The sequence below is a fragment of the Cherax quadricarinatus genome, chromosome 5 (assembly GCF_038502225.1).
Source record: "Cherax quadricarinatus isolate ZL_2023a chromosome 5, ASM3850222v1, whole genome shotgun sequence".
NCBI classification, from domain to species: Eukaryota; Metazoa; Arthropoda; class Malacostraca; order Decapoda; family Parastacidae; genus Cherax; species Cherax quadricarinatus.
This window is the reverse complement of record NC_091296.1, coordinates 52,862,212-52,885,627: the sequence shown is the minus strand read 5'-3', so window position 1 is coordinate 52,885,627 and position 23,416 is coordinate 52,862,212. Positions and strand designations below refer to the sequence as shown.

Genomic DNA, 23,416 nt, shown 5'->3' with positions numbered 1-23,416 from the left:
TGAATGCGTGGGGAGTTTTGAATCAAGTGTGAGAGTAATGGTGGTTGGGGATTTCAATGCTAAAGTGGGTAAAAATGTTATGGAGGGAGTAGTAGGTAAATTTGGGGTGCCAGGGGTAAATGTAAATGGGGAGCCTTTAATTGAGCTATTTGTAGAAAGAAATTTGGTAATAAGTAATACATATTTTATGAAAAAGAGGACAAATAAATATACAAGGTATGATGTAGCACGTAATGAAAGTAGTTTGTTAGATTAGGTATTGGTGGATAAAAGGTTGATGGGTAGGCTCCAGGATGTACATGTTTATAGAGGGGCAACTGATATATCGGATCATTATTTAGTTGTAGCTACAGTTAGAGTAAGAGGTAGATGGGAAAAGAGGAAGGTGGCAACAACAAGTAAGAGGGAGGTGAAAGTGTATAAACTAAGGGAGGAGGAAGTTCGGGTGAGATATAAGCGACTATTGGCAGAAAGGTGGGCTGGTGCAAAGATGAGTAGTGGGGGGGGGGGGGGTTGAAGAGGGTTGGAATGTTTTTAAAAATGCAGTATTAGAATGTGGGGCGGAAGTTTGTGGTTATAGGAGAGTGGGGGCAGGTGGAAAGAGGAGTGACTGGTGGAATGATGAAGTAAAGGGTGTGATAAAAGAGAAAAAGTTAGCTTATGAGAGGTTTTTACAAAGCAGAAGTGTTATAAGAAGAGCAGAGTATATGGAGAGTAAAAGAAAGGTGAAGAGAGTGGTGAGAGAGTGCAAAAGGAGAGCAGATGATAGAGTGGGAAAGGCACTGTCAAGAAATTTTAATGAAAATAAGAAAAAATTTTGGAGTGAGTTAAACAAGTTAAGAAAGCCTAGGGAACAAATGGATTTGTCAGTTAAAAACAGAGTAGGGGAGTTAGTAGATGGGGAGAGGGAGGTATTAGGTAGATGGCGAGAATATTTTGAGGAACTTTTAAATGTTGAGGAAGAAAGGGAGGCGGTAATTTCATGCACTGGCCAGGGAGGTATACCATCTTTTAGGAGTGAAGAAGAGCAGAATGTAAGTGTGGTGGAGGTACGTGAGGCATTACGTAGAATGAAAGGGGGTAAAGCAGCTGGAACTGATGGGATCATGACAGAAATGTTAAAAGCAGGGGGGGGATATAGTGTTGGAGTGGTTGGTACTTTTGTTTAATAAATGTATGAAAGAGGGGAAGGTACCTAGGGATTGGTGGAGAGCATGTATAGTCCCTTTATATAAAGGGAAAGGGGACAAAAGAGATTGTAAAAATTATAGAGGAATAAGTTTACTGAGTATACCAGGAAAAGTATACGGTAGGGTTATAATTGAAAGAATTAGAGGTAAGACAGAATGTAGGATTGCGGATGAGCAGGGAGGCTTCAGAGTGGGTAGGGGATGTGTAGATCAAGTGTTTACATTGAAGCATATATGTGAACAGTATTTAGATAAAGGTAGGGAAGTTTTTATTGCATTTATGGATTTAGAAAAGGCATATGATAGAGTGGATAGAGGAGCAATGTGGCAGATGTTGCAAGTATATGGAATAGGTGGTAAGTTACGAAATGCTGTTAAGAGTTTTTGTGAGGATAGTGAGGCTCAGGTTAGGGTGTGTAGAAGAGAGGGAAAATACTTCCCGGTAAAAGTAGGTCTTAGACAGGGATGTGTAATGTCACCATGGTTGTTTAATATATTTATAGATGGGGTTGTAAAAGAAGTAAATGCTAGGGTGTTCGGGAGAGGGGTGGGGTTAAATTATGGGGAATCAAATTCAAAATGGGAATTGACACAGTTACTTTTTGCTGATGATACTGTGCTTATGGGAGATTCTAAAGAAAAATTGCAAAGGTTAGTGGATGAGTTTGAGAATGTGTGTAAAGGTAGAAAGTTGAAAGTGAACATAGAAAAGAGTAAGGTGATGAGGGTATCAAATGATTTAGATAAAGAAAAATTGGATATCAAATTGGGGAGGAGGAGTATGGAAGAAGTGAATGTTTTCAGATACTTGGGAGTTGACGTGTCGGCGGATGGATTTATGAAGGATGAGGTTAATCATAGAATTGATGAGGGAAAAAAGGTGAGTGGTGCGTTGAGGTATATGTGGAGTCAAAAAACGTTATCTATGGAGGCAAAGAAGGGAATGTATGAAAGTATAGTAGTACCAACACTTATATGGATGTGAAGCTTGGGTGGTAAATGCAGCAGCGAGGAGACGGTTGGAGGCAGTGGAGATGTCCTGTCTAAGGGCAATGTGTGGTGTAAATATTATGCAGAAAATTCGGAGTGTGGAAATTAGGAGAAGGTGTGGAGTTAATAAAAGCATTAGTCAGAGGGCAGAAGAGGGGTTGTTGAGGTGGTTTGGTCATTTAGAGAGAATGGATCAAAGTAGAGTGACATGGAAAGCATATAAATCTATAGGGGAAGGAAGGTGGGGTAGGGGTCGTCCTCGAAAGGGTTGGAAAGAGGGGGTAAAGGAGGTTTTGTGGGCGAGGGGCTTGAACTTCCAGCAAGCATGCATGAGCATGTTAGATAGGAGTGAATGGAGACGAATGATACTTGGGACCTGACGATCTGTTGGAGTGTGAGCAGGGTAATATTTAGTGAAGGGATTCAGGGAAACCGGTTATTTTCATATAGTCGAACTTGAGTCCTGGAAATGGGAAGTACAATGCCTGCACTTTAAAGGAGGGGTTTGGGATATTGGCAGTTTGGAGGGATATGTTGTGTATCTTCATACGTATATGCTTGTAAACTGTTGTATTCTGAGCACCTCTGCAAAAACAGTGATAATGTGTGAGTGTGGTGAAAGTGTTGAATGATGATGAAAGTATTTTCTTTTTGGGGATTTTCTTTCTTTTTTGGGTCACCCTGCCTCGGTGGGAGACGGGCGACTTGTTGAAAAAAAAAAAAATATATATATATATATATATATATATATATATATATATATATATATATATATATATATATATATATATATATATATATATATATATATATATATATATACAGTAAGATCACAGTAAACATGTGATTTCAAAATATGCAAAACAACCACTGTGAAAGAATAGAGAAATTCCAAGCGCTTTCGTGACTACTCACATTATCAAGGAACAATGAAAGTAAAGCATCAAAGGAAGGTATATAAAGAGGTAGCCCACACCTCACTATCAGATCCCACAACAAAGAAACACCTGACGCGAGACAGCAGGCCCGCCGGCCGAACTAGACAGGTCCTTCACACAACCCACCAACAAACTATTCTACCCAAGAAATAAGAAATGTAAAAAATTATTATTTGTCCGAACTAGACAGGTCCTTCGGACCTGTCTAGTTCTGCCGGCGGGCCTGCTGTCTCGCGTCAGGTGTTTCTTTGTTGTGGGATCTGATAGTGAGGTGTGGGCTACCCCTTTATATACCTTCCTTTGATGCTTTACTTTCATTGTTCCTTGATAATGTGAGTAGTCATGAAAGCACTTGGAATTTCTCTATTCTTTCACAGTGGTTGTTTTGCATATATATATATACATATATATATATATATATATATATATATATATATATATATATATATATATATATATATATATATTTGTCGTGCCGAATAGGTAAGACTTGCGATTTTGACTTAAATAACAACGCTCTTCTTGCCGAATAAGGCAAGCGAAAATTTGTATATACAATAATTTCGCCAAAATCATTCTGAACATAACGAAAAAAAAAATTTCATTGTGTTTGTTTATTACTAAATTATTGTAAACTTATCTAAAATATATTTAGTTGGATTAGGCAAAATTAAATTGCGATCGTTACAATAAGGTTAGGTAAGTTTTCAAAGGTTCAAAATTATTAATTTTTACTTTAGCATAAATGAAAAAATATAACTTAAAACGTATGAGAAAATTTTTAGAAAGTCCTTAATTTTAAATGAGTTCTTGCTAATTGACCAGATTTATCTATTCGGCATGACATTATATATATATATATATATATATATATATATATATATATATATATATATATATATATATATATATATATATATATATATATATGTCGTGCCGAATATGTAAAACTGGTCAATTAGCAAGAACTCATTTAAAATTAAGTCCTTTCTAAAATTTTCTCTTATACGTTTAAAGATATATTTTTTTTATTAATGTTAATGTAAAAAGTTTTAATTTTGTCCAAAAGAATCTTAGAAAACTTACCTAACCGTATTATAACAAGAACAATTTATTTTAGCCTAACCCAACTAAATATATTTTAGATTTGTTTACAATAATTTAATACTAAACAAACACAGTGAAATATATTTTTTTTCGTTAGGTTCAGAATGATTTTGGCGAAATTATTGCATACACAAATTTTCACTTGTCTTATATGGCAAAATGAACGTTGCTATTTAAGCCAAGATCGCAAGTTCTGCCTATTCGGCACGACATTATATATATATATATATATATATATATATATATATATATATATATATATATATATATATATATATATATATATATATATATATATATATATATATATATGTATATATATATGTATATATATATATATATATATATATATATATATATATATATATATATATATATATATATATATATATATAGATATATATATATATATATATATATATACACACACACACACACACACACACACAAAACAACCACGTGGGGAGTAGAATGCTGGCTCTAGGCCTTTCGTGTTGCAATCAACACATCATCAGGAGCTTGCAAAGTTGCAGAAAAGAGGAGGATATCCAAGCAAATACGGGAGTGGAAATTTTAAGTATATAATGAGAGGTGTATTCACGTATATAAATATATAATGATTAATGTTTCATAATATTTATTTCACAAGCTAATATATCCTTAACTTACATACACTATTATTAGTTAAGCAAACCTAGCATTTGTAAGGTAAGTTTACCAGCTACAGTCTTCATATCATCACTTTTTATCTTGCTAATATATAGCCTTGTTATTAATACTCTTTACATTTGCAATGTACTGTCATTATTGATGTAAGTTTAGCAGTGTCATAAACAGCCCAGGAATTTACCATAATTGTTTTATCCAAGTGAAGTGAGTGCGTCTTGCATGTCTCTGCAGAAAGTTTCAGAGTTAGAGATCCGAGACTTCGCCAAGACCCAGTTGACGTTGCCGGATAACTTCGACCCGTCCGATGCCATGAACTGGCAGCACACACTGTACTCTCGCCTCGGTGGCGGCCGACAACCTCGAGAGGACGAAGACGACAAGAAGCTGGTTCCGACCGTCGACGATACCGTCTACCGCATCGTGGCTATGGCTAAAGTGCTCTACGGTCTACACATCGTGAGTTCCTTCAGTTCACTAACACTCCCAACCTGCCTGTCGCAAGTCTTCAGCAGTAGTGACATATGACGCTTAGTGGGCGTTGTCACACCTCCCTGCTTCTCCTTCCACCCCCCAACCCTGCCCTTTTTTGACGCCTTCACTTCCCTTTCCCTGCCTTTATGTATGTCTTTCTGTGTAAGTTTTTTGTGTATGTGTCTTTCTGTGTATGTTTATTTTTTGCAACGTTCACATTCTTGCCTACCTACCTACTACCTTCCTTCCCTCATTTTTTCATTACTTCATTCTTTCCTCCATTCCTTCCTGCCTCTCTACCTCCCTTCCTTCCTTCCTGCTTGCCTGCCTGGCATAGGTAGAATGTAGACACATTGTGTTTACATCATTATAGCGTAGAAACACACATTGTGTTCACGTCATTATTCACCCTTCACGTCACTGCTAGCTCTTTTCACATTACTTTTTTACACTTCACATGCCTTACATCACTGTTCACACTATATACACTATTCACATAACCTTTTGTAAGTACTGCTCACATCACAGTTCACACTATTGTTTGTACTGTTCATACAACATTTTGTACTACTGTTTGCAGTGTTCAGATCACTGTTCATACTACTATTTGCAATGTTCACATCACGGTTCATAACACCGCACTGTTCATATCATGGTTCATACTACCATTTACACTATTCATAATGCTGTTTGCAATGTTGACATCATTGTTCATACTATTGTTCACACTGTTCACATCACGGTTCATTCCTCAATTATTGCTGTTTGCACTGTTCGTACTACCATTACTACTGTTTGCACTGTTCACATCACTGTTCATACTACTGTTTGCACTGTTCACATCACTGTTCATACTGCTGTTGTTTACACTGTTCACATCGCTTTTCATGCTACTGTTCGTGCCACTGTTCACAAGGTGCACATCACTGTTCCCACCGTTGTTCACTGTAGTATTCACACTGTTCACGTTAGTTTTCTCAGTGTTCATGCTAATGTTCGTAGTGTTCACGTTAGTGTTAACAGTGTTCACTGTAGTGTTCACAGTGCTCATTGTAGTGTTCACAGTATTCACTGTAGTGTTCAGTGTTTACTGTAGTGTTCAATGTTCACTGTGGTGTTCCTTGTAGTGTTCACAGTGTTCCTTGTAGTGTTCACAGTGTTCACTGTAGTGTTCACAATGTTCACTGTGGTGTTCCTTGTAGTGTTCACAGTGTTCCTTGTAGTGTTCACAGTGTTCACTGTAGTGTTCACAATGTTCACTGTGGTGTTCCTTGTAGTGTTCACAGTGTTCACTGTAGTGTTCACAATGTTCACTGTGGTGTTCCTTGTAGTGTTCACAGTGTTCCTTGTAGTGTTCACAGTGTTCACTGTAGTGTTCACAATGTTCACTGTGGTGTTCCTTGTAGTGTTCACAGTGTTCACTGTAGTGTTCACAGTGCTCATTGTAGTGTTCTCAGTATTCACTGTAGTGTTCAGTGTTTACTGTAGTGTTCAATGTTCACTGTGGTGTTCCTTGTAGTGTTCACAGTGTTCACTGTAGTGTTCACAGTGTTCACTGTAGTGTTCACAATGTTCACTGTGAATGCTACAAGAGTTCCTGCACATGGTCTTTGCATGTATTTTATTTTTCACCCTCCCATGACATTTTTATTTATCATTTTTTATTGTTGACGTGTTTATGACATGTGAATAATGACTCCGTATATTTCTTTCATAAATTCTCCTTTACGTGGTATTTATTGCATGTATACAAGTGCCATATGAATGTACATGTATGTGTTGCTTCGTGCACATGTTATCCTGTTATATCTGTACGTAGCACTGGGCACTGCCCTACATGCACCTGTTACATCTGTATGTAGCACGGGTTACTGCCCTAGACCTTGTACTAGCTACACTGTGTACTGTCAGCAGGTAAGAGGAGGACACACCACTACTCAACACTAAGAAAGTGCCTTAGTTATTCGACACTAAGAAAGTGCCTAGTTATTACTCGACACTTAGAAAGTGCCTAGTTATTACTCGACACTCAGAAAGTGCCTCGTGGAAAGCAAAGATTGAGACAAACCTTGACTTACAACTAAGTAAGCTCTGGTCTCTGCCTCTTTTAAAATTATGAGCTCTTCGTGAAGTCTTTTGCAGTCTGTCTGTCTGTCTCTGTCTCTCTCTGGTTTATACTTCATGGCACGACTTCTTCCCATGTTGCTTCCCTGAGTGAGTTCTATGTACTACTCAACGTCCTCCAAAGATGGATACTTCAAAAAAGACGTTTTAAAATAAAATTTTATGCAGCTTGTTCTTCAATTTTCCCTTCAGACACTGAAATCTTTATGCTTGACTGCAAGTACTTCTGGCAGCGTGGCAGACACACAGATGATAATCATACTAAATGCAAAATATGTGGCCAGTTGTATGGTCACGTTCTTGAACACAGTTTTATTGTCCACTTTTTGAGAAATGTAGATAAACAGAATAATAACCTATGTGATGTTAAATTATTTTATTAATGATATCAGATATATTAAGTAAATATCCTTAATGTGCTTGCAACAGATAAGACAACTGCAGATATATATTTGGATATATTCTTCTTAACCCTATTGGGTCCTAGTTCTTATGAGACCTTCTGCGTATCCATATGCTCTTACGATACCGTCCACAGGATGGATATGGGGCGCACTGACTAGCCGCTTCGGCGGCAAAATCTAACTACCTTTAAGACACTAGCCTACTACTTTCAGATGTATAAGATACAAACGTCAAACCTACACTGGTAACAGGTAGTGAAAGAAAATTTAACGATTTACTTACCTTTATATTCCATCCGTCGCCAACGATTCTTCTCTTGCTCACTATTACTCTTCATGACTTTCTCCTTTTCCGGCATTTTTACAATAATATGCAATACCGACAAGCTGATGAATCAGACACAAGCGCAACATCTGAGTTTTTGTATCTGAAGACATTTCTCCAGCCAGTGTCTTTTTACAGTTCAATGTAGAGACTGTATGCTGAAGACAGTTTTTTCTTTATTCAGTTAAAAAAAAAAAACTGGTTGGCAAAACGTTTCCAAAATAAAAGATATTCACGTGTTGCACATATGTCTAATTCATCTTTTGGTATCCCTCGGTTCGAGATTTATCAAGTCTGTCTTTGTTATTTCTATACCGGTATTAATGTCAACACGCACACTCCGTTATATGCCTGAAAACTTGCTAATATTTGGCTCATTGTGTGTTGGGGAGGGGAGGTAAAAACGTTTTTATTGTGGCCGGTCATTAACAAGGACACATTTCTTATGTTGGTTGTGAGTGGTGAAGCTTCCCTCTTGTTGTTGCCACGTTTAGTAACGTTGGTGCGGCTCGACAGATTGATCACCCGCAGACCTCCAAGGAGGTGTGGCGTTCCGTTGTATCTATCCAGCGGAAGCGTGCTGTCATCGCCTGCTTCAGACAGACTTCCCTCCACATGATGCCAAGGTACCTGGGTTTCCAGGGACTGCAGCTCCTGGGCCCAGTGTGTATTGGTGATGCTGCTGCTACCGCTGCTGCTCCCTCCTACAACTGCTTGCAAAGTCTTAGTAACCAATAGCGCATTCTATATTATCACACTCATTAAAAAGATTTACGTTAATATAAAGTAATCACTCTTCAGCATTTCGAGTTTTCAGATTAATCATGATATAACACTGATGCATTTAAGTTATTGAACAAGAGACTTTGACGCAGTTGCTTGCGAGTTTGAACCACCATTGTTGCATGACCATTGACCACTTAATTACCCAGAGAATGTGACCTGTGTATTAAAACTTGAGTGTGACAGTGAATTACTGCATCATGACTATTATTTCAGCTTCTTTATAAATTGTTGTACATTATTATATTTTACGCGCATGATTTTATTCCAAAATTATCATACATTTACAAATGATTCAAATATTCTTCATCGTTTTTCTATAAATATTCAGTTATTTTTTGTTTCTATATATATGATCATTCCAGCCAAATAACCAAACTAACTTTACATTGAATTATATTTAAATACAATGGAAAAAATCAAACAGGCCTGTGTGATCAACGTTTCAATTTTTTTTTGACTTAGTGGCAATATAACATACTAACGTGAGTTACTTCAGTAGATAACCAGGGAGACACAACCTCACATAATGTATAGAGTGTGTGTATATATATATATATATATATATATATATATATATATATATATATATATATATATATATATATATATATACATATATATATATATATATATATATATATATATATATATATATATATATATATGGGTTAGGGGTCTTTTAATTAACATGTTGGTCTTGTTGACCTTAAGAGGAATAATTTGTTTCTCCTCTCCTCTTAAATTTTCATTGATTTGCAAACCTTTTAAAGTTATCCTAGCAGACGGACGTGCTCGTAAACAGTATGAGCTGACTGCTTTTGCCTGTTGTAGTCTGTCATAGTTGATAAGTGTGAGGTTGTGGCTTGCTGGATGCCCCACCCGCGTAGTGTCTGAATCCAGGGCCACCCACTCTCCTACTACTGCTAGCGTCTTCCTCTATTTTAGCATTCGTGTGTGTGTGTCAGATTTCGTAATGCTGACATTACTTCTCAGGCGTGTGTGAAGTGACAGGGAAGGTGTTAGTGTGGCGGGTAGGTGCTGGTGGTCCCTCAAGTGTTGATGCTCCTCGCCACCCACCTCTCTTAACACTACTCAACTCCTCGCTTCTCCACACTCAGGCTCAGTCTTCGCTCACTTCATTCACGCTATTTTACAAACTTCAATAACTTCTGCACATTGCATTGTTATTCAAATCATGGCAAGCGTGTGAGTGAGAGTAAGTCGCAGAAGAGCTCTTATGGAGAGTTAGGCTGGTGGGTAGTTTATAGTGATGGGTGGCGGGAGGCCTTGTTATGATAACTGTGCTACCAACTAACAGCTGGTGCTGGCGGCCTACAGGCCTGCACTCCCCCCGCCTCCCGCTCGGGTTGGAGGAAGCTGCTGTCTTTTGCCCGCAAGCGAGCCGCCATCGCCTGTCTGCGCTCCGTTCCCTTCTATAACATCCGAAGGTAATGGGTCGAAGACACTTCTTGAGCCCTGGCCTTCCCTAGCTCCCGGCTCACTCTCTCGTCGAAAATATAAGAAATATTTCCATGTCTCATTTTTGTTTTAAATTAACTTGTATTGCAAACTAGACTATTAAGACCTGTTCACGAGGGATAAACTGGTATTCTTAAGCATTAATTTACCTATATAACGCAGCAATCACATAGTCAAAAATGCATAGAGAGAGTTAACCCAGGAGCAATGTTATAGTTAACCCAGAATTAATATTATAACATTAAGTTTCTCATTCTCCTATTGTTGCCAAACCATAGTTTGTATGAAACTTGTTTCAGTCACTGTAATTGGTTAATAATTTCGACGCTTGTATGACTCTCCAGCCTCGCAAGAAGCCAAACCCGCTTCTTAACACTAACCATTAAATTTAGGTCGTGTACACCCAGATGTGTATCTGTGCATATACGACGAGTTTACTTTATTCTCTTTCTTTTTAGAGATTAAAGTATCCTTGACTGGTGGTGTATAGCTGACAAGCAGCCTTAATGACCCTCGTGTAGTGGAAAGGCTTTTAAACTGACATACCAGAGTACTGGATACCCTCACAATGTTACAAATCCGTCTGCACCCTGACAAGGGTATTAATGCATAATTTTAACAATGCCACGGATTTTCTTGATAAAGCCTTATGTGAGGTTTCTATTACCGTATTTACACCCGAATGATCCTCGAGTAACGTGTGCAAATATTTCCTCCTGGGCCACGTCAGTGCGCAAATCGCTGAATGTCTTCCTAGCTCCGCTAGGCTGAACTCACATTCAAGGAAGGGGCAAACTTTGATGTTGTGAAAGGCTCTTAGACCAAGAATATAAAGCTATTCTCCCTTTCCTTGGATGGTACCTGATTACCTCCCACTCCCCAGGCTCTATATGACTCCTACGAGTAAAGCGCTTCCCCATGAATATAATAATAATAATAATAACCCCAACCTAGGTTGTAACAACCATAGTGCTCTAGACTTACAGCAGCGTTAGGGAGACCCTCAACGGTATGCCAAAGTCCCGATATTGTGTCTTTTTGTTTAGTCATGACCCAAATAAATGTGTGGTGGTACCATACGTGCGGGTTATGCCTAGAGGAGCTGGGAGGTATACAAACATCGGTACAAGCCTTGACGTGGCTGATTTGAAAATATCTGTATGTTACTGGGCACCATTCAGGTTGAATTTATCCATAGAAACGTGTAAAGCTGTAGCATAATAATCAGAGGCACTGATACTAATACAAGCATATCACCCTTGTCAGAGTGAAGACAGTTTCGGGATAATGTTAGTCTCTCTTACAATTAATTCACTCTTACATTGTCTTGGCACAGTGGTTGTAGTGTTGTGTCAAGGGTTTGGCCTAGCAGAGCTGGGAAGAAATATAAGTATCACACTGGGCCTTGACGTGGTCCTCGCGAAAAAAAATTACGTTACCTGGGGACCATTCAAGTCTATTATGCTGGCAGCATTTAAATATTTACGTAGAGGTGATATGATTGTTTCATGACTTGAAATGGAGTTATGCTTTTAACGTGTCTGTGTTGTCTTACTACCTGACAGAAGGTAGTAAGATGTAGCTTATTTGTTTTACCAGACACGATCACCAGACCCTCAGTTCTCTTAATTAACTTGGAAAAAGTTTGTGAGCTGCTTCCATAGATCATCTATAAAGCTACAGGAAATGATACGGTTTTAAGGAAGATTTTTTTTGGCATATTATAACAGGTATTTTACAGTTAAAACTATTCTTTTCTTTCTCTTCGTCGGATCAAGCACTAGATGACCCCCAAACGGGTATAACGTTTCCCATTAAACATGATAACCGTTCCTAGCCTCTGTGCTACAAATGGAGTTGATTATTTTCCAACTAATAATCAGAAACCCACAAACAATCGGAATTGCAGCTTAGTACTGAGCTACGGTGGTTCTTAGGTAGTGGATGCTTGTTATTTTTGCACATTTCTGCGTGTCATTGCCCTTCATGCCTCTGAGATAGGCGATCCGAAATTTCTTAACGCTGAATTCGTACAAATATATATTTTTGAAAACATTGCTATGAAAATCAAATGAAACCTAAATCAGTAGTTGCTATAAAGAACCAGTAATATTTATGAATATCTGAATCCTTCAGTTTCGGTAAGATTTGTTACCCTTATGTCCTCAGAGGAATTGTATGGCTTATAAATCACTTAAACCCTTTGTCTATTCAGCTGTTCCCCTCAAGGAAGGTTCCTTGATGTTGGTGAAAAATTGTCTGAGCTAGTTCCCCGAATTAAGCAATGCCTTCCACATTGTATAATCCTCCGGGTTTAGCGCTTCCCCCTTGATTATAATAATAATATTCAGCTGTTTAGCATAAAATGTTGCTAACAGCATTTTTAATTTTCTGTCACAATTAGCATTTCTCAGCTAACTTAACAATTTCCTACTACCGATAGAAATATGCCGAACTCGTGAATAATTTTGTTATAAAAAGATACAATATGATAAAAACAGTTTTACGGTTATTATTCGCAGTTCAAACTCTATCCAAATTTTGTCCTAAGTCATAGGCTATAAACCACAGTAAATTCTGAGGTAAAAGGAAATCTTTCCGATATATACTCCTGGAAAGAGTTGCTGAGTTTTGCCATTCGCTAAGGCCTCTCGAGCCTTTCCACCATGGTAACGTTACCCAACTACCTGGTAGAGGGCTGAGGTGGCGCACCTAATTTCATATATACATATAGTTGATATAAATACAGTAAAGGGGTCTATGCAGCTCACTAACCAACACAATCGAGATAATCAGCAGACATGCGAATTGTTTGTCTGGTATTACTCAGACGTCAGTTTCTGGTGACCGTGTCTGGCCTCAGCCACGAGCCTTAACATCTTGGGTCTCAAGGCTGAATGTAACCTAACCTTTCGACTTACCTCACGCCCGCTGGTGACGAAGACCTCCCAGGCCCCAGAGACCATGCCAGATCGAAAGTTACCACCAACTGTGCCAAAAACTTCAGCCTTAAAATCCAAAATGTTCGAGAATGTGAATGCGGCCTGTGGCTGTGTTTGCTTTTTTATTTTATTTTTGCTTTCCATTTTATTTTTTTATTTTAATTTTTACTTCCTTTTTTTAAGAGTACAGTACTGCTTCATTGTGTAACAGTACTCAGGTGTGTTCTAGATCATTAATAGTGTTTCTCACTTTGTGTAATGTACTCTTCTGATGTGCTTTCTGGTGTTTTATATGTACACACACACACACACCAACAACAACAACAAAAAAAAAACAGAATCATTCGAAACAGAACAACTGCCTGTGGTGTGGAAGACAGTACATGTAGTGGCACTTTTTAAGAAAGGAGACAGACAGGCAGCATTAAACTACAGACAAGTGTCACTGACATGTATGTAAAGTCATGGAGAAGATTATCAGAAGAATTGGTGGAACACCTAGAAAGAAATGAGCTCATACATGATAACCAGCACGGCTTCAAGGAAAAGAAAAACCTGTGTCACGAACCTACTGGAGTTCTACGACAAGGTAACAGAAGTCAATCGAGAGAGAGAGAGATAATGGGTAGACTGCATTTTCTTGGATATAAGAAAGCTTTCGACACAGTACCGCACAAGAGACTGGTACAAAAGCTAGAGGAGCTTGCATGAAAAGCACTGCAATGGCTGAGGAAATACCAGACAGGAAGGAAATAACGAGGGATGGTACGTGACGAGGTGTCAGGGTGGGCGCATGTGTAGAGTGGGGTTCCACAAGCGGACGAGGATCATGAAAGACTACAAAGGGATCTGGACATGCTGCAAGCCTGGTCCACCAAATGCAAAGTCATGATGCTTGGAGAAGGACAAGGGGACCGCAGACGGAGTATAGGCTCGGGGGTCAAGGGCTACAAACCTCAATGAAGGAGAAAGATCTTCGGTTGAGTATCATACCGAGCACATACAACCCCTGTGGCGCACATCAACAAAATAACTGCTTCATCCTTCATCATATGGGCGCCTGGCAAACCTAAGAATAGCTTTTCGACATCTAAGTAAGGAGTCATGCACGATGCTGTACACCGTATATATCAGGCCCATATTGGAGTATGGAACCTACAGCTGGTCAAGCATGTCACTTAGAGAAAATTCAAAAGTTTGCAACAAGATTAGTTCCGGAGCTAAGGGGAGATATGATAACGACGTATAAAATACTGAGATGAATTGACAAGGTGGACAGGACAGAATGTTTCAGAGAAGGGATACAAGAACAAGGAGAGTCAACTTGAAATTGAAAACTCAGTTGAGTCATAGGTATGTAAGAAAGCATTTCTTCAGCCTTAGAGTTGTCAGGAAGTGGAACAATCTGGAGAGTGTAGTAGTAGAGGCAGGTCCATACATAACTTTAAGAAAATGTAAGATAAGATTATTGGAGTAGGGAGAGAGTGGACCTAGTAGCGACCAGCGAAGAGGCGGGGCCAGGAGCTGTGATTCGACCCCTGCAACCACATATAGGCAAGTATAAATAGATGAGTACACACACACACACTAACTTTCAATGAGTTAATAGCTAAGGGACATATCAACAATAACAAACCTAATATACTCTTTGACAACTAAATCCAAACTGTAAAAAAATATATACAATTGTGTGTTAATACTATAATAGTAATAGAAATAGAATGGTAAATAAACAGCCCCCAAAAAATACCTTAACATAATGACCGTATTTTTTATAAATCAACATAATGAAAAATGGAAAAGACCGAGATAAAAACAAGGCAGAGATGAGACTACTAATGCAAGGAGAGAGAAAAAAAATAAAAAATGAAATAGTTGATAATAGCAAGACAGAAGCAAACCTTTTATCAAAGTTTGTAAACAAAAAAGTCAAATGTAATACAATACACAAAATTAGTCATTGAAGTGGTTGAGGAAATGTGTGGGATGCGTAATGGGAAGTTTTGTGTGTTTACAGTATGGGATATTGAGGCAACTAAAGAGGAATTACCAGTGAATGTTGAGAAGCAAAAAAAAATTACTATCAGTCTAGGTAGCACCATGGTTTAAAAAATGCAGAAGATTTAAGCTGTTTGCTGTTAAAAAAATAGAGATCGCTTATAAGATGCTGACTCTCAGCATCTCTGACTGACTGACCTCCAGCATCTCCATGATCAGCAGGTCACTGGCTGACTGGCCCTCAGCATCTCCATGATCAGCAGGTCACTGGCCCTCAGCATCTCCATGATCAGCAGGTCACTGGCTGACTGGCCCTCAGCATCTCCATGATCAGCAGGTCACTGGTTGACTGGCCCTCAGCATCTCCATGATTAGCAGGTCAGCAGGTGGTTGACTGACTGATTAGCCCTCAGCATCTCCATGATTAGCAGGTCACTGGCTGACTGGCCCTCAGCATCTCCATGATCAGCAGGTCACTGGCTGACTGGCCCTCAGCATCTCCATGATCAGCAGGTCACTGGCTGACTGGCCCTCAGCATCTCCATGATCAGCAGGTCACTGGTTGACTGGCCCTCAGCATCTCCATGATCAGCAGGTCACTGGTTGACTGGCCCTCAGCATCTCCATGATCAGCAGGTCACTGGCTGACTGGCCCTCAGCATCTCCATGATCAGCAGGTCACTGGTTGACTGGCCCTCAGCATCTCCATGATCAGCAGGTCACTGGTTGACTGGCCCTCAGCATCTCCATGATCAGCAGGTCACTGGTTGACTGGCCCTCAGCATCTCCATGATCAGCAGGTCACTGGCTGACTGGTCCTCAGCATCTCCATGATCAGCAGGTCGATAGCCGACTAGCTACACCCATAGCACACTCTTCACTGCCACTAAGCTTACTATATATGTTGTACATACAGTATGTATATATATATATATATATATCTATATATATATGTATATATATATATATATATATATATATATATATATATATATATATCTATATATATATATCTGTGTATGTATATATATATATGTATATATATATATATATATATATATATATATATATATATATATATATAATATATATATGTATATATATATATATATATATATATATATATATATATATATATATATATATATATATATATATATATATATATATGTATATATATATATGTGTGTCGTGCCGAATAGGCAGAACTTGCGATCTTGGCTTAAATAGCAACGCTCATCTTGCCATATAGGACAAGTGAAAATTTGTGTATGCAATAATTTCGCCAAAATCATTCTGAACCTAACGAAAAAAAAAATATTTGATTTTGTTTATTTAGTATTAAATTATTGTAAACGTATTTAAAATATATTTAGTTGGGTTAGGCTAAAATAAATTGCGCTTGCTATAATAAGGTTAGGTAAGTTTTCTAAGATTCTTTTGGTGCAAAATTAAAATTTTTTACATTAACATTAATGAGAAAACTATGTCTTTAAACGTATAAGAGAAAATTTGAGAAAGGACTTAATTTTAAATGAGTTCTTGCTAATTGACCAGTTTTACATATTCGGCACGACATATATATATATATATATATATATATATATATATATATATATATATATATATATATATATATATATATATATATATATATATATATATATATATATATAAAAGAAGCACACTTTTTTAAGTGCATATATATATATAACTAGAGGAACATTATAGCACTGATGATCTTCAACACTACCAATATTTCTGTTGAGATTTTATCTTTTCTTTGTCGTCTATCATTTAGAGACTTTATGACAATATTTACCAGCCCAGGCTAGTAAATGATTCAGTGGGGAAGGCTGAGGCAATTTAAGACTTTCAATCCATGTGGCTGGCTCTCTTCAGCACCAACCTAGGGTAGTCCACAACTGGTTAAGTAGCCGCTGTACTAGTAGTAATTACGCACTATAACACCACGACCAGCCGCTTGTAGTCTTTGTCATTAATATCTGAGCCTCTGCCGTGCGGGTGCGGGCGCCGCCCTCTACTACCACGTACTAACTTGGCATACCAGTCTAACCTGATTCTTTTTTAAACCAACATATCATACAGGCATCGCGCTGTTAATCTTTTCCTGCGGACGTACCGAGAGTACTGGCTGGCTGACGAGAATGTTGGACAGGAGGTCGTCATTGAGGACTTGACGGTGAGTAGACTGCATCACTCATGTGTGACACCTCGTGACATCTGGTAATACCTGATGACACCTGATTGTAAAAATGACACCTAGAAGCACCTAGGTATTGGTGAGATTTATATGTGCATTAGGCATCACATTCTAGGTCAAGCATCATATTCTAAGTCACCTGTGTCATTCTAGGCTTGGCACCACTTGTTACTCTTACCATTAAATTTAGGCTTGACATTATTTGATAGGCTTGGCTACATCGTACCAGGCTAATATTTATGGCAGGCTTAACATCGCTTGCTATTCTTGATACCATTTGAAATGGCTAGTTTTACTCGCTGGACTTAACATCAAATGCATATGCCTGGTATCTCCATGCGCAGAACTAGCGGAGGCTCGATCTTCCTAGTCCGTTATAATCAAGCTACTTACTCGCTTAATTCTCCCAGTGTTAAATTAGCTGCTGCGGTACTACCATGCTCTCTCACACACTCCGTTATACCATAGAACAATTCGTTCATTTAATAAGACACAGGATATATACATAGAGAGGAGTGGTTTAAAGTGTTCTTGACCCTGAGCAGTTGATAGGCTGCTATAAACTCAGTCAGCAGATCCATCAACCAACCAGTGGTCATTGTCACTATATTTTCTCAAGTATTCTGTTCTTGAAATTTCCTATTGTGTCAAATCTGAATTTGTACTAAATATATTGCAGGATAACTGCTAAGTAAATATATCAGCATTACCTGAATTTGCATTTTTAAGTATTATTCACGACCATCCCCAAAACTGTAGGTGTGTAAGACAGTCATGGACTCTGGTGAAGGGCTCATGATTCAAGGAGTTGGAGCCACCACCACCCCTCCCTTCCTTGGAATAATCCTGATTACCCGTCTCCAAGGTTTAGCGCTTCCCAATGAAATAATAATATTGGTCCAGCGTTATTTAGCGCAAGGAGTGATGGAAGACCTCCTAGTGTATGTACAATCTGTTGATGGCGTTGTGTATTCTGTAAAGGGTGTTGTATCCGCAGCAATCCTTCGAGGAGGCTGAGAGTAAGAAGAAGGAAGCTGAGGAGGACGAGGGCAAGCCAGATCAACTTACTCAGCTGGTAACCACGTTCAGTCATAAGGCAACCACGGAACACACTGGTGTTCTGGCTGAGGACCCCCTCTACATGTCTTATGCTGAGATTATGGGTATGTTGTGTTATGAGTACGTGCTATATCTCATGGGTACGGGGCATCTCGGGTACGGGGCATCTCGGGTACTGAGCATCTCATGGGTACTGGGCATCTAATGGATACTGGGCATCTCATGGGTACGGGGCATCTCATGGTTACTGGGTATGTTTGGGTACTGGGCATCTCATTGGTGCTGGCCATCTCATGGGTACTGGGCATCTCAGTATTTCGAGATCTTTCTTGGGTAGAAATCCTCAACAGCTTATTTAAATATACGGGACTTTTTTCTATTTATAAAATATTGTAACATTAATCACCGTGGACAGTTTTAGTTCGTTTATACCAGTGTATTTATTTGTGTCGAGTGTTTTACTAACGTTCGTAGCTTGAATTTTTAGTATTAATTTTATCATTCTTTAAATTGTATATATGAGTACGTGGGTGTTATATATCATTATTTTTTATTGGCATAAGCGCTAAATGACTTACACAGTCGAAGTGCTGTGTAAAGATAGCAGTTACTACTACATCACCGTTTTCAGTGAATTTGTTGGTACCATTACACAAGGTTAATTAATCATCATGCATAGTGGCTTCATTTACATTATAATCACCACGTTAACCACCATTACTAGTGATTCGAGTGATGCTTCTGGTGTGTGTATGCAGTGAAATAAAAATAATGTTCTACTTTTGTTTAATGAGAGTATTACACACATTATGTGGGTTAAGGTAAACTTTTCTACAATATGTTTTCCTCGACAGCCAAGTCCTGCGGAGAAGAGGAGGAGGAAGGAGAAGATGAAGGAGGAGAAGAAGAAGGAGGCAACGAGGACCCAGCTGCCACTCTTAATGTATGTACACTGATGTTTTTATGCCATTGTATTACTTTGCACTTCAAATAGCTCTTCGTGTTTGAGTGTGTGGCATGTTTAGTGTTTTGTCATATCGTCAGGGTTTGAATAATATCTCTTAATAGTCTCTGTTTACTAATGGACAACAGGTTAAATGCTTTTAGTCTTTTTTATAAAGCCCTGTTAGATTCTCTGCACCTACTCCACATTAAAATGGATCATTAGTGATCGATCAGTAACGTGCTATAAGGTTGCAAATCATTTTATTGGTGCATTCTTGTAAGAGGTTTTGCTTCCTTGCGAAAATATTACTACATTCCTGCCATCTGAAACAATGTCAGTTCTTTGGTTCTTGATGCAGTTAGATTCTACTTTAGGAAGGAAGACTTAACTGGCTTAGTCACTAAGTTTATTTGAGGTTCACGAGGGTAGTGTGTTGAACAGTGATCATGATGTTAGCCTCTGCCTTGCGTGATGATTGTAAATTGTCACTTATTCAAGACTTTCAACCAACTGTGACTTCGGACGTGTTTTATCGCAGAGGAAGGCAGCTTTCATCTGCTTACTTTTGGGTCTTTATTGTAAAAAATTGCTCTGTCAGCTTTGATGGAGGTACTTTTCTGTTTTTTGTCTTGGTCGATGGATAGCATGGATAACTCCCTGGTTTGTCTATAACAAAGTCTTCCTTTGGAAACTATCAAGAAATCTAGCCACTTTTAGATGCCGATATAAACATGCTTCTGAGGTGAAGCGAAAGACACTCCTGCCATCTGGAGATGGCAGGTAGGTCATTAACATTTGAAAGCTGAACACAGGGAAACATCCGTGGCATAAAAAAAGTCAAAATTTGCAAGATTCGTCCTTGAGAAAGTGTATCATGCTCTCCACTGTTTGTCTATCGAGCGACGTATATATGTCCTCACAAGATATCGAAATACTGTTGTGTGTTTATCAATACACAATGTTTAATGACTAATAAATCAAATAGAAAATTAAAAAAAAAAATTTGAAGTTTTTTTTTTGGCTCATATTTAAAACTGTACCTTACTCGTATTAACAATATTAACCACTAACAAGACCATGTAACTAATTACCAGAGTGCAACGTCCATCTCTAAATATAACCTTTAGACCCCCAGCATTGACCTATCCTTTTTCTTCTTGTACATGCTCCCCCTCGTGGCCGGTCCCGGACCATGGAGGACCTCATGGTAGGTCACAATGTTCCTCAGTACTGAAAGACTGTTACATCATTTAATCATTTCACTAATATGTAATTGCTTAAGTTTGTTAATATTTATTCTGAATAATAGCAATTAATGGATTTATGAAAATTATGGAATCATTTTATATTAAACATAATATATGCATTAACATTGTGGTCGTGAAGTATAGGTAAACCTGTGGGAGGTCTTGCAGGGGAATGGGAGGTAACAAGGATTGATGCTAGGAAAGAGAGGGTAGCTCCATGACTCCGAATCAAGAGCTCATTTCCAGCTTCAAAGAGCATCCACTGAATTAAGTAACAAAACCAAGGGAATAAAATTAGAAATACTTTCATTATTTTTCTAAATTTAATGTATAATGTATTTACTTGGCATTGTCACTGAGACGCTGTCAATGTGCGTGGTTCAAATGGGTCACGTGGCTAAGGCTTGACAGGGAAGCCTACCTATAAATGGGATTAACACAATATATACTACACAAGTATTGGACTGTTTACTAGCTGACGTAACACTGTGGTCAACAGGAACAAGAACTGGAGAAGCAGAAGTTACTGTTCCACCAGGCTCGTCTCTCCAACCGTGGTGTAGCAGAGATGGTGTTGCTGCATGTGTCAGCCAGCCGGGGCCAGCCAGGAGACATGGTCATGACCACACTCAAGCTGGGCATCGCTATCCTCAGAGGTGGCAACGTCGACTGTCAGGCAGTAAGCTTATTAATACCTGCACACTAGTACACATAGCAGCTTACACCTACGCACTAGTACAGAAATCATGCTCACACCTACACACTAGTGCATACATCATGCTCACACCTACACACTAGTGCACACATCATGCTCACATCTACACTAGTGCACACATGCTCACACCTACACGTTAGTGCATACATCATGCTCACACCTACACACTAGTACACACATCATGCTCACACCTACACATTAGTGCACACATCATGCTCACACTTACAATAATGCACACATCAATCTCACACGTACGCTCTAGTACACACATTAGGGCGACACTGCACACATCATATTCACACCTATACATGTCTATGCACATACGATACTCATACCTTTATGATCAAGAATGCACCATTGCTCATGCCTTCGTAAAACATGCTCACACCAGCTTCATGCTCCCATCTCATGCTCTCCTTCCTTCCCATCCTTCCTCTAAAGTACTAGTTGATCATTCTGCACATTCTACCGGCTACTCTACAGTACAGACTGTTAGCCACACCTCCAGTCAGGTCTTATATAGCAACTTATCTTCACCTAACTCTTAGATAGCAACCTGTCTTCTCTTAACTCTTAAACAGCAACTTGTCTTCTGTTAACTCTTGGATAACAGCCTGTCTTCACCTAACTCTAAGAGAACTTGTCTTTAGTAAACTCTCACAACTGTGTTGTTACTCAGACTATGCTGAGTTACCTCAAGGAGAAGAAGGACGCTTCCTTCTTCCTCTCCATCGCCGGCCTCATGAACTCCTGCTCGGTGCTGGATCTAGACGCCTTCGAGCGCAACACCAAGGCCGAGGGGCTAGGCGTGGGCGCAGACGGCTGCGCAGGCGAGAAGAACATGCACGACGCGGAGTTCACTTGCGCTCTCTTCCGCTTCATCCAACTCACCTGTGAAGGCCACAACTTGGGTGAGCAGTGGCGTGGGTTGGATGTGTTTTCCGTTCCCTCTCCCCACCACCACCTCACTAATCCACCTATGAGGTTTTGTATCTCGGGAGGAAGTTGATGATGCTCTGTACAGCGAAGTGGACAGTTGCAGCAGTTGATGAGGTGGTCACAAGTTGGTAGGAGCTCGCTAGTGGAAGTAGGTCAGGCCTATAATGAGGATGTGTGTACTCTCTATTCATAAAGTTGTGTGTACTCACAGTTGTGAGGATGTGTATACCCACACTCATGAGGATGTGTGTACTCACACGAGGTATGTACTCACACATGAGGATGTGTTCACTCACACTCATGAGGATGTGTGCTCACACTCCTGAGGATGTCTACTCACACACACACATAAGGATGTGTGTACTCACACTCATGAGGATATGTGTACTTACACTCATGAGGATGTGTATACTCACGCATGAGGATGTGTGTACTCACACATGAGGATGTGTACTCACTCATGAGAATGTGTACTCACACAGGATGTTTGTACTCACATGAGGATGTGTGTACTCACACTCATGAGGATGTGTGTACTCACTCCTGAGGATGTGTGTACTCACAAGGATGTGTGTACTCACTCATGATGTGTGTACTCACTCATGAGGATGTGTACTCACACGAGGATGTGTGTACTCACGAGGATGTGTGTACTCACACAAGGATGTGTGTACTCACGAGGATGTGTGTACTCACACACACGAGGATACAGTATAGAGTGTGGATGAGGTACATAGTGTTATCACAATATACAGGGTGTGGCACCTTTAAAGGCTCAAGGTGAAATTAATGAAAGCTTCTACCTTTTTTGAACAAAAATACATTTAGCATAAACCTTAACGACCTTAATTTTACTGAGTGAA

At 39.0% G+C, this 23,416-nt stretch overlaps 1 protein-coding gene across 13 annotated transcripts in view; it reads left to right on the top strand.

Annotated features, from left to right (window-relative positions):
• Positions 1-23,416, top strand: part of RyR (Ryanodine receptor) — a 388,707-nt gene that overhangs the window by 297,809 nt on the left and 67,482 nt on the right. For 7 of the 13 annotated variants that reach the window (XM_070101962.1, XM_070101947.1, XM_070101924.1 and 4 more), the window contains 7 exons: positions 5,126-5,350; positions 8,735-8,844; positions 17,524-17,626; positions 18,645-18,810; positions 19,561-19,649; positions 21,399-21,578; positions 22,294-22,525. In XM_070101962.1, coding sequence (XP_069958063.1) covers positions 5,126-5,350; positions 8,735-8,844; positions 17,524-17,626; positions 18,645-18,810; positions 19,561-19,649; positions 21,399-21,578; positions 22,294-22,525 — 1,105 coding nt within the window. The remainder of the gene's footprint in view (positions 1-5,125; positions 5,351-8,734; positions 8,845-17,523; positions 17,627-18,644; positions 18,811-19,560; positions 19,650-21,398; positions 21,579-22,293; positions 22,526-23,416) is intronic. The other 6 variants (XM_070101968.1, XM_070101970.1, XM_070101964.1 and 3 more) reach the window with 1 other exon arrangement.